Raw genomic sequence first — 12682 nt, forward strand, 5'->3', positions numbered from 1 at the left:
CCGTCTCAACTTGAGACTCTCAAGTAAGCTACGCCATTGTCCCAATATCATCACGGGGCCGATTAAACATGGCAATGACGGTGAACTATTTCCGTTCTGCCTAACTTTTCGAGGAAAAAATAAATAACTGTGTGTGTAAAATATTTATTTTATTTTAAACTAATATTATCTTTAGTTGGCATTTGACCATAAAGTGATGGAATTGTTAATTAGTTATCTAGACGACACTGAACTTATGTATTATAAAAAGATGTTATAATAATTTACCGACTTTTTAAATGTTCATTATATTCTCATAGCAATTGTAAATGCGTAAAAAGAGTATTTTGATTAAAATTCAATAAATCAATGTAACTAACCTTTGACTAAATAAAGCAATACGGTGGTACTGCTTTAGATTAAGGAATCTTTCTTTATTTTTTTTTAGAAGATGACGCAATCGTTGTAGAGCTAAGCGAGCGTAAAACATTAGCAGGACTTGGTTTGCAACTTGTGTTTTTGAGTCTTTTCAGTTATAATCTATTCATGATGCGAGTTTTCACTAACAATTCGAAATTGTACAATACCAAATATTATGTTTATTGTATTTCGTGCAATTTCATTGCTACTGAAAGTATCTGATGTAAGCGTGGTTGCTTTAGTCATTATACCAGAATAAACATCTACCCTGAATGAACAATGAAAAGTAGGCAGATATTTTGTTTTTATATTCGCTAGTGAATATGCTACGATCAAGGTAGACTAAGACCGATCCGCATCTACCAATACTAATGGTCGGTATACACTCATAACTTTTACGATCTGCATGGTCAAACTAATGGTCGTGAGATACAAACTGGCCAACTGCGTGTGCCTGCGTTTTCACTTGAATTACGATATTATGCGATCCGCACACTGCTAAATAGGTTGTGATTCTTCAGCTCGGTCGTTCTATTGATACGACGCGACAGGTCGTTGCGCAGTGCGAGCACGGCCTTATAATGCATTTAACTTCATTGAAATACTTATATTTACTAATTTATTTGTGGGAAACTATCCATTGAATACATTCAAATGATACATACGAAATGAAAAACAGCTGTCTCTATTTCAAGATCCATCATCACATCACATTTCTTAGAAATATTCAGATTTCTTGGGGTCAAAAGCATGTATAGGTATGGAATGATAAAGACGCGATGTAAAAACGCTAAAGATTGTTTACCACATACAATATATAGACGGATCTTAGATAATGAGCAGTTGACAGTAAATAAATAATTTCGAGAATGGACGGAATGAAATGGAAATTGAAAGGATATTTTGATAATTTTATGCTAAATAAAATGCTTGCATTGGAATAATCAAACAGTGTATATAGTTAAAGCACTTGTATCTTCAGGAAAGAAGATTTAGATAAGAGTAAAATAAAACAAAAAAAAGTGGCGTTAGCCTAGTTGGGTGTGGATCGGGTTGCCAAGACGAATGTCCGCAGGTTCAAATCCCAAGGGCACACACCTCTGACTTTTCTAAAATCATGTGTGTATTCTTTGGGAATACACGTTATCGTTCGCTTTAACGGTGAAGGAAAACATCGTGAGGAAACTTGCACATCTGAGAAGTTCTCTATAGGAATTTCGAAGGTGTGTGAAGTCTACCAATCCGCACTAGGTCAGCGTGGTGGACTAAGGCCTAATCCCTCTCAGTAGTAGAGGAGGCCCGTGCTCAGCAGTGGGCAACTATATAATACAGGGCTGATATTATTATATTATTATTATTAAAATAAAACATCATTAAAATTAAAACATTATTATTGCATTGCAACAATTGAGCAAACATTACAGACGAAAACAAGAACTTATAGGTACGTGGTGTTCTAGATTCAGAAAAAGCATGCCATTGTATATGATGAGGATCTTTAGTAGTTTGAAAAACAAAGAGTGTCTGTAATCATTAAAAAATAATGTGCCATGAGTTAGCACGTGCGTTCGGTGAGAGCTAAGCTGTACCATTAAACGTCACGACTGGTCCAATGATTATGTGCAATAGCAACGCCTAGAATAGAATGAAATGAAATTTCGTATGACACTGAACTGAACGTCATCCAGAGGCATTAGCTGTTCCTGTGTAATATACTTATTTCCTCTTTAAAAGGAATCCAATGTAACCATTAATTAACCAATCGTAGGTGCAATTTCATTTGTGGTTGCAGGCGCATAAAGCCGAATAATTTGAAATAAATTAGTAAAATATTATTAGCATTTTTAAAAACTGAGCTATGTTAGAAACTGGGCTGTGTTCGGTCACAGTACCTTACATAAACATTCGTAGATACTAGTTACATCTTCATATACGTTATGCAAATATCTGTAAAATGCGTAGTACCACGTACTACGAAGTGCTTACATTTAATGTATTTTACGCATACCTACACATAATATAACGACCAATCAAACTTTTGTATACAACTAACCTTTACTAAATTATTTTATTTATGTAGGTACAGTATAATTTGGAAGGATTTATTTATGTTACTAATTTATCTATACGACTGCGTTTATTATTAAAAAATGATATTTTTTGTGTCTGACCTTATTGCGTCCGATTTTTTTTTATTATAATAAGTAAAATGATTAATTACCGTGGAAAATTTGTAGGGTCACGTGTTTGATAGCCAGATGACATGATCAACCATTATTCGATTTGTTAAAACACACGTATATGGATGACTGAACATAAAAGTGTAAAACGCTATGAAATACGGTTAGCGAACCGGGAACCGGGACACACTAATTACACCTTCGGGGATAAAGGCATGGACATACATACATTCAATTTATACATAAAATATGACAAGTTGTGCGTGTCATGCGAATGACTGTACTACAAAATTAACTTTATTTATGATAACATATCGTTTACTTGACCTCGGACATAGTCTTATTAGTGAGCGACCTAATTAGCAAATTGAATCATTCAACAATATGCATCTACATATAATTGGCAAATATGGTGAGTCTGTTATCATGCTTGGTCACCTTTCTGACCTGTTTACTTGATATGTCTGTGTTTCACGATTATGGTTTCTAGAAATATAATTGGATTGTGTGACGTCTCGACGAATGCACGCGTTCTAAGTACATAGTCCTTTATACTGTACTATGTACTTGCTATATTTGTACGTAAAAGGTGTGGTGGCGGTTGCGCAGTGCGTGCAAATTTTGCAAGAGGTGTTAAGAATGGGGAGGCAGGAGTTAGTGAGGGGTGAGGGATGACTGCGATCTGCGGAACCTTCGACCTGATGACCTATATACATACATCCGTGCGTCTCGCCGGCGCCAGGCGCACTACGGCTTTTACTCTTCTTTGGCAAACATTGAACATAGGTTTCGGATGTTCATTAAATTACCTTACATTATTTACATATACCGTTTCACATAGATAAAATATTGTTGAGTTAAGATAATATGTAGTAATTGAATTTATAACCTACAATGATTGTCCAACTTCTAAATAATATTATAATCTAACTAATGTATAAATACGAAAGTTTGTGAAAACGTTTAGGTGGTTGTTACAAGCAAACGCAGAAACAGCTGAAGGAATTTGGCTGAAATTTGGTACACGGATAGGCCGTGAAGTGGATATATATTACCCTGTAATTTCTCGGACTTATTTGGTGGCTAATGAATTCTGTGGATATGATCGAGGATGCAATTATAGTGCGGAATACTATGCACAAAAAGTTATTTAGTTGTGGGTTTTTTATCCATTGAAAGAGGCTAGGTAAGATGATATTCAACGTATTTATTTAGAATATTAACGTACTTTCAAAGTAAACAAAGGCAAGAGCAATATTTTTTCACCAGCATTGTAAAAGACGCACAATTATGAAAAATGTATTGGGTATAATATTTGCAACAAAATTTAATCTCAAAATAACACGTAGTACCAACGTGATGAGAGGCCAACATTTCCTCTTTCGGAAAGTACGATAATTTTACCTACTTAGCATAATTAAGTTGTCGTAATGATTAATGCAATAATTTATTTTATTATATTAACTCCTTTACTCAATAAGCAAATACAATATAAATGTGAATTGTACACGTTTACACACTCTATATTAGTGTAAGTGATATACAAAAACATTGTTTATTTTCTTGTAAATTGATAATATTATTATCATCTCGGTTATCAGTGGAACACACAAGTACACGTAAATCTGCACTCTCTCATATTTACATGATAATGTATCTACTTTTGTACAACACATGTATTTGTATTCTTATTTGTTTAGCTATGTATTTGAAACGCACTACTTAGTTACCTTGTAGAACATTTAAATTTGTGAGTTGTGGAATAAGTCTATTGTTTTTCTAGTGCGAGGACTAAAATTTATTATTTGTTTTTATAGAAAGCCACGAATGGCTTTCCATTGTCATTGAATCTACATTTTGTAGATAAAGAGTGCATTTTCTAAAGATTAATTAATATAAATAATCAGTTAAAGTTGTAATATTTTAGATTAATTTTGGCCATCAAATATTTTATTTGGATACTTTGACTGTGTATTTGTTCGATACCGGTCGTACCTACATATATTGATGGCTAGATTGTAGGCCCAGATTGATCTGACAGAGTAATTCAATTGATTTATATGTACTGAATTGTAGTTGTAAGTGTGGGCATATTAAATGTTTCCCACTAACTAATCATGTATAGTGCCAGGTGAAAATGGCTTATAGTCGTAGTAGTTATTTTCTGATATGCGCGTGAGCTCCGTAACGTACCACGTGCTCTGTTGAAAATTATACTGGCCCGTCGAGCGAGGGATGAATTAAACTATCGAGACACGCTGTTATTGCTAGCATAGTTGTCATTATTATAGTGCAGTCGTATTGGGAAGTGCTAGCGAGGTGGCCAGGGCAATCACCGCCGGGGGCACGGCAAGTGTACTGACCGGTGTGTGCGGGCGTATCTGGCGCCGCGGGCGGCGGCGGCGGCGGCGTCGGCTCGGTGGTGTTGGAAGGCGCGCTCGCGCAAGCGGCCGCCGACGGCGCATCTTCCGCGGCGCGGACGGAGGGCAGCGGCGGCGCGCCGACGCCGGACGGGCCGGGGGGAGGCGCGCAGAGCGCGACCAGCCGCAGCAGCGCCACGCACCACCACCAGAGCACGGCGGCCAGCGCGCGGGCAGCGCGCCCGACGCGGCCCGGGGCCCTCTCGAGACCGAAATACGCGCACGGTCGACTTGTGAACCGGCAAGTCAGCTCTGCACCCGGGTATTCGTCCGGCGGGCGGCGCGGGGACCGCTGACGAAGCGACGCGGATGCGCGCGCGCGTCCACACGGCGACTGGGGCGCCGCTCCCGACAGTATACGACCGCGCCCGAACACTATTTCGGGAGCGACGCTCCGCGCCGCTGCCGCCGCCCGCCCGCCGCACGCTGCCAATTTTACGCGAAATTGCGGGCGGGCGGTGATGCGATATACCACGATGCGGCCACCTGCATCCCACCGCTGGCGCCGCTGTGGCCGGTGATACACTTTTATCGGGCTTTTGTTTTTTCATTGACAGAGCTATGACAAGTGGGCGACAAAGCTCGGAGCCGCGAGCGCCGTCAACGGCACCGTCGCTGCCGTGGTTGACGCCGCCGCCGTGGTCACCGCCGCCGCCGCTCAACACGTGCGCCATCCGTCTACACTCAAAATAGTCGGCGGCGAACGTGCTGCTGGCCCGTGTCAATAGATACAATGTCGCAGCACTCGCAGCTATTGGCAAGGAAACAGAGACTCGCACTATCTCACTGTCTCGCGCTCTCTGTGTTGTGAATTCTTATGCACGGTTTATATTTAGATGTAAAATTATTTCTGATATAGATAGGTGTTTGACATTACGTTGAACTCTCATACGTCGGGAAGCTCCACCTGTATAAATATTTCGTATCACAGGAGCGATTAATTCTTAACGATCCCATAGATTTGTGACAACATGGCTATGTCATTGTAAAATAATATTTCTAAAAATATATTTTATTACATATGAGTGTCTCTTGTATATTGTTGAAAGGATCTAGAGTGAAACGCATATAATAATCTAGCTATGCTAGGCAAATAGGTATTGAACATTAAATACATAGTTAATTAGTGTAATTGATTTATCCGTTCTAATTGAAATAAATAAAATTAACTATTGTGATTTGTGCAAACCTATTTATTAAGATTAAATTTATTAATGCGACTATCAAGACATAATATCTGAACACCTGAATTTTACGTATACTTATCAATTGAAGAGCATCGAATTTGAAAAAGCATATTGCCTGGATACTCGCCTGGATATTGAAGGGCGTCACTGTTTGTAATATAAAAAAGGCGAAAAGAACTCTCTAATCAGCTAGTCACAGTCGGTGAACTCAACTGTCCCGGCCTGCGCCAATTCTCATGGGTTGCAAAAGTTTCGTTTACTAGTGATTAGTACCTAAGGCGAAAAATCCATTTTGCCATTAAAAACGGAAGATCCCTCCCATAGATACGATGCACAACAGTGGAGGAAGTTGAAATTTTTTAAAGGGAATCCGACACAACGTATAGGTACTAATATAATAAATGCGGACTGCAAATCGTTCTCATGATAATTGGTTTCTACATAAAATCTACAAAACGTAAGCCGGTAGGAATCGGCTTGTATGGACCATTCGCCACTGATGCACAATCTCGAACTTGAATGACTTTTTCCTTCATTTTATCGATGGGTGAAAAGCTTGATGATAACTTCCTTTAAGTAATTTATTTATAAATATTAATTATAGTACTATGTAACGTAATTTTAAAATTCATTCTCAACATGCATTATAATAACCTTTTTAAACGTTATAAATATGATTTAATTCGTACACAAAGTTCGTAGTTAATATGTTTTTCCTATCTCGCATAATACGTTTTATGGGTTTTAAAAAAAATGTTCACATTGTGCGTCGTGTCGCGGGACGCTTCGTAGATGAATAACATCGAAACTTTATTATTAATAGGTCACTGTATGCATTGGCTCGTTAAATTAATGTCATATCATGGAATGAACTGTATGATCCTCGAATCGGGAAGGGTACTCTAGTTGTATCTCTATACTTGAATCCTTTAGGTATAGAGGCGTAAGATTTTGTTTATATGGCATTGACCTATACTAGAAAAGTACACGGTGGGGGTATTGTCCAATGTTTTACTTAAATTTAATTGTGTTTAACTCTTTATTTTTTTTACTTATACCTAAGTATAAATATTCTAGATAACGTAATAGGTCGGTGGTTCATTTAAGCAGTTATCGACACTCGCAGAACGGGTATCACTTTCTCCAACATAATAATTAGAAATATTTTGATGAATTTTATATGTTAATTTTTATAATTACATGGCAGGGACTTCAATAAGTTTCTTTATGATTCTATAATAAGGTGAAATATCATTGTATTATCTACTCTTGCTTAATTGGTCATTCTACAGAAAATAATCAAATAAACTTTTTAGTTCTTATAAATGAAATTTTAATTGACTCCCATAATAACATTTTAAGAAGTAAGAAATATTATAGTTACAACTGTCATTATCTTTTGAATATTTAATAATCATTTTATTCTCTGTTAGTAAAATCTTATCAGAGAAACTATCAGATCCATAGCTTGCTTGATAAAAATGACCTTGTCATTTTTCCTCATTGCTTTTTATGTTTAAAGTTTAAAGTTTTTGATACATTGAATTGTCATCTATGTATTTTTTTACTAGCTATTTGTGACATTTTTAGTTCTGTTTAAAGTTTTTCTTTATGCAATTAAAATTATCGATAATTTAACTTTAATAGGTAACTTTACTTTGGAATATCTTAAATTAATATTATCTGTATAATCCGTATAGAATAGCGGCAGATAGAATTTAAATATTATCACTGGAAAATACAAAAAATATCTATACAAAGGTAGAGTCAGGTGGTGGACAACATTGTTTATACAGCATATTATAAACAGGTCGTTTCGACTGCGATAGTGTAATGTTAACTGACAACTTAGGAACGTAATCTTGGACCTTTCGCCCACTAAGCTAATCAAAGCGACTCGTGTATGCATATTCCACTAGTTTCTCATAAATAGGCTTAAAGTAATTTCGTTATGTTCCGCACACGACGTAACGCGTCGACAATGCTTGTGACGTCAGTCACACGTCACAAGCTACTGGTAGCGCCAGCCATGTGCTACGCGAGTCGTGTATACGACGCATTAAAATGGCGGCCGAAAAACAAGTAAACATGGAAGTACTTGAAGTTGAAAAATATCTTTGTTTATATGAATAAAGATTACCCCAGTACGCTGGGAATAAAGCGTGTTTTCGAATTGTACTTATTGACGAATGCTCTGTAATGAATATTTCTTTACGGGTATCCCCAAAATCTGTTGTTAAAATTAATATAAATTAAAACAACATCATTAGAATTAATTGATCATCAGATTCACATTCTTCGCCAAGTTATATTGGTGGCTCAAGGAAGTATGAATGAATATAATAAAATTAGGTGCCGCCGCGTGCGGAAACCGACTTGATAGAGTAGTGGAACAGTTGGCGACTTATGGGTCGCTTCTCAGTCACGTAGCTTGTGAATATTTCCACGGAAAAATGCGCTACTATTTGTATTGTCATTGACACATATTATTTAAATTTTGAATGCTCAGATTTTTTGTCTTGATGAAAATCCATGTTTCGTTATTAAAGCTTGGTGGTGCGTCCAGGAATCTTTTGGTAACATCTCTACTTTTTATAGGTGGTGAAGATTGCTTAACTCCACTGTTTACCGTTTTACGCCATGTAAAAAATCTATGATTAGTTTCTACAAATATAATTTACAGAAAGAACTGCAAATCAAACATTTAAGATTTTACATATATTATATAAAATTATGACAACCAGACCAAAATTTTAACAATTTTGGTATGGTTGGTAACTCGCTATTACATGCTTTTGTGGTTGTTACTAAAGTCACAAAATAGTTTCAACTCCGATTACGCGACTGCTACAATATACAAACAATTATATTGTCACGCATACGCAGTACGCACGCCTACTTCCAATATGTGAAATTAAAATTGTTCCGCAATAGCCTCCTCACATTTTAAGTATAGACTAAAGCCATGGTTACGTTCATAGTTAAAAAAAATAACCTGAGTGTAGAGAATGTTCTTTTCTAAGATAGTGAGATGAACCACTTTATTTATAGATTTAGTGGAAGTTTATATTTTTGTTGTTTACAAAAAGAAAAAATTTATAATACATACCTAAAAATAAGTATAACTAGATGACCCGTGTCGCACCGAAGCATTATGTTGATAATATCATTAAAAATGACGTTTTCATATAATGAGTAATTGTATCTTTTATGTTAACATATGTCGAAGTTGAACGGTTAAAAGTTCACACCTTTGTACTTAATTAGAACCAGAGATATAGACAAAGAAATCTATGAAAACAAAATAAATGTACAGAAGGACAATTCCTTTGAGTATAACTTGAGATGGGTTATATATTATTTATATAGTTAGACATATATTTTTATTATTATATTTTTATTATTATACATACATTTATATAGTTATATATTATTTATATAGTTATATAGTTAGACAATTTCGAATATTTGATGACAAATCTGTGTATCAATATTTATTAATAAAAAAAAAAAATTAAGCTAGTTGGCAAGACCAAACGGCCGGCAGACTAGTAATAGATTTTATATATGTATTTTATTAGATATATACTTAAGCAATGATATTTCAAAATTGTACCTGCTCGTAATATCAGCTATTTACTGTCGTCAATCTCCTCAGAACATTCTTTTTGCATGGTGTTTATAAAAATATATTAATCCGGTTCCTAATCTTCGTGGCTATCACAAAAATAAACTTCGTAGCGACTGTCTGCGTTGCCGATTCCTCGTATTTTACTCAATAATAAAGACAGTACCTGTGATCAAATCTGGTGGAAGCTATCTTTATTTTTATTGCTAATAATAGACAACTTGTTTTTGTTTAGATTCTTTACCTCATTTTATTTTTAGAGAGCTTAATATAGAGGAATTTGGAAAGCGAGTGATAAATGTGGCTTTCGACAAATTTGTATTTAGCAGTTATTATGACCATAAACTTCCATGTTTGTTTATTAGATTTTTAATTCTTGATGAAAGAATTTAAAGTGCGAGAAATCGGAAGGAATATACTATTATCGTAAATGAAAGACATATAAATGATTGTTGTGTACGATCAATGCTACAGACACACTTGTTTATTTAGATGGGTAGGGCTAATGTACTTCGAATAACTTCTTCAGTCGTTTAAGGCGGTGTCTGGAGTAAAAGGATGTAGTATTTGTACTTATAAAAAAAAACATATTTCTACAATATGTTGTGTTTACTTTGGTAGTTTAAAAAAATATATATATGGTGGATATATGGTGGACATTAATTTCATAATAAAAATGCCGCTAAAATAGTTAACTCCGTGCATCTCCTCCTAAAATACACATAATTTTAATTTGTAACCAACACTATTCGATAGACAATTTAATAAAGAATATTTTGGTAGTTCTAATTTTTCCAAAAGATCAAAAAATATATATTTGTATTTTTGCATATTCCCGCCCGTAACTCGTTCACTGTAAATGTATGAAACGAATGCTCAAGATCGTTTGTTAGAGAGAGGAACTAAACAGAAATTGTACAGCTACAATAATAATTCAAATTTTCTTTTATCTTTATTACTATAATTTATTATGATATAGGTAATTACAATGGAGAAAGGTTGTACAACTAACAAAATTATGGACATTTGAAAGTATGTCGTTGTTAGTGCTGTTAACTTGAGCACTTTCGATTTTTTTACCATGAATAACTTCGACAGACATGAGAATACATCATAGACAATGATATCGATTCTCACGATACCATAACTAATTATCGATGATGAAGTATAGCTGTCTTTTAATCCAACACTAAAATATAAAGAAAAAATAGATAATGATAACAATGTTAACAAAAAAATAAATAATCAGTGGTCAGTATATGGTAAATAACATTATTCAAATGAATTACACAAAAATCCTTGAGTTTAGTACTCGTAGATAATTTTGATTGGTATTTATTTCGAAAAATGTTGAGTCCGCATGAAATTCAGTCACTAGGTACTCATATAAATCCAGTTTTTAGTAGTATCAACCCGTGTGTTTATAGTATCTGATAACGTGTTAAATCTACTGATATTTCGCAATGTTTGATTAAATTCCTATCTATTGGTCATGAGATTTACGAAAAATCGGATTTAACATTTTCCGTCGGATTAATTTCGATTAAGATCATGCAAAACGTAAGGAACGCATTAGCTATGAGCATGATCTGATAAAAAAATTTTTTACAACATCTTTATATTTCTTCCACAAATTCTTGTACATAGTTAAATATTATGTCGGAAATAATAATATGTTGCAAAGAGTAGTATACTTAAAGAAAAGTAAGGTATTCAATCTAAACATAATTGATGATCGACATATAACATAATTTGCTCCTGGAGAGGCACTTCAAAAAAGCACTGGGCTTTGTATCGTGAAGACAAAAATAAAACACAAAAATATAATTCCATATACAGTTCAGTGGCAAACGGTGAAGTTTTCCGTAAGGTAACCCGACACAACATATAGGTACTAATACGCATAAATTCGGTCTGCAAATCATTTTAATGATACTTAATTTATTATACATAAATTGAGAGAGGAAGCCGGCAGCAATTGGGTTTTATGAACACTTCGGCACTGATACTGTTACATTAGTTCCTATTATCCTAATAATAAGTCTATTGGTAGGATACAACATTTTCATTCATAATGTTAGAGTTAATGATTGTAGAAAGGATTTTATTCTATGGCCCCGGTTGTATTTGACGATAAACAAAATACTTATTTATATTGAAGGATTTGCAGGCATCACTCACACAATACTATATTTAACTAATGCATATTCCTAATTGTCAATAGGTATTCAATATTCACAGTAATTAGAACTACATCGTGTAGGTAGATTACTCAAATGGTTATAGAACATTATTCGATTTTAATCTTTAAGGTTTCCACCAATTTGCAAAAAGATTAGCTCTAATTTAAGAAGCTATTTTACGTGGATACTATATGATGGTCTATTTGGTTATACTCATTTCATTGACCTTATTTTTTAAAAGGAAGACAACCGTGTTCTAAATGAATAAAAGCGAAATATGAAACGATTAACTGTTAAGTGTATGTAACTAATAAACTAACTAACGAAAAACTTAACTATTAAATATTTTCTAAATACAAAAAATACGTTTTTTATAATTTTGATATGTATTATTTAAAAGCGGCGATAGCCTAGTTGGGTGTGAAACGGACTGCCAAGACGAATGCCCGCAGGTTCAAATACCAAGGGCACGCGCCTCTGACTTTTCTAAAATCATGTGTGTATCGTTCATTTTAACGGTGAAGGAAAATATCGTGAGGAAGCCTGCACATCTGAGAAGTTCTCTATAGGACTTTCGAAGGTGTGTGGTCTACCAATCCGCACTAGGCTACCGTGGTGGACTAAGGCCTTATCCTTCTCTCTCAGCAGCAGAGCCCAGCAGTGGGACAGTATATAATACAGGGCT

At 35.1% G+C, this 12682-nt stretch overlaps 1 protein-coding gene across 1 annotated transcript in view; it reads right to left on the reverse strand.

Annotated features, from left to right (window-relative positions):
• LOC115440056 (translation initiation factor IF-2) overlaps window positions 1-5673 on the reverse strand; it is a 43233-nt gene extending 37560 nt beyond the window's left edge. Inside the window, exons 1-2 of the mRNA XM_037438967.1 lie at window positions 5566-5673; window positions 4943-5507 (exon numbers count right to left, since the gene is read on the reverse strand). Coding sequence (XP_037294864.1) covers window positions 4943-5507; window positions 5566-5673 — 673 coding nt within the window. The remainder of the gene's footprint in view (window positions 1-4942; window positions 5508-5565) is intronic.
• Window positions 5674-12682: the final 7009 nt, after the last annotated feature.

The sequence above is a fragment of the Manduca sexta genome, chromosome 15 (genome assembly GCF_014839805.1).
Source record: "Manduca sexta isolate Smith_Timp_Sample1 chromosome 15, JHU_Msex_v1.0, whole genome shotgun sequence".
In the NCBI taxonomy this organism is placed as follows: domain Eukaryota; kingdom Metazoa; phylum Arthropoda; class Insecta; order Lepidoptera; family Sphingidae; genus Manduca; species Manduca sexta.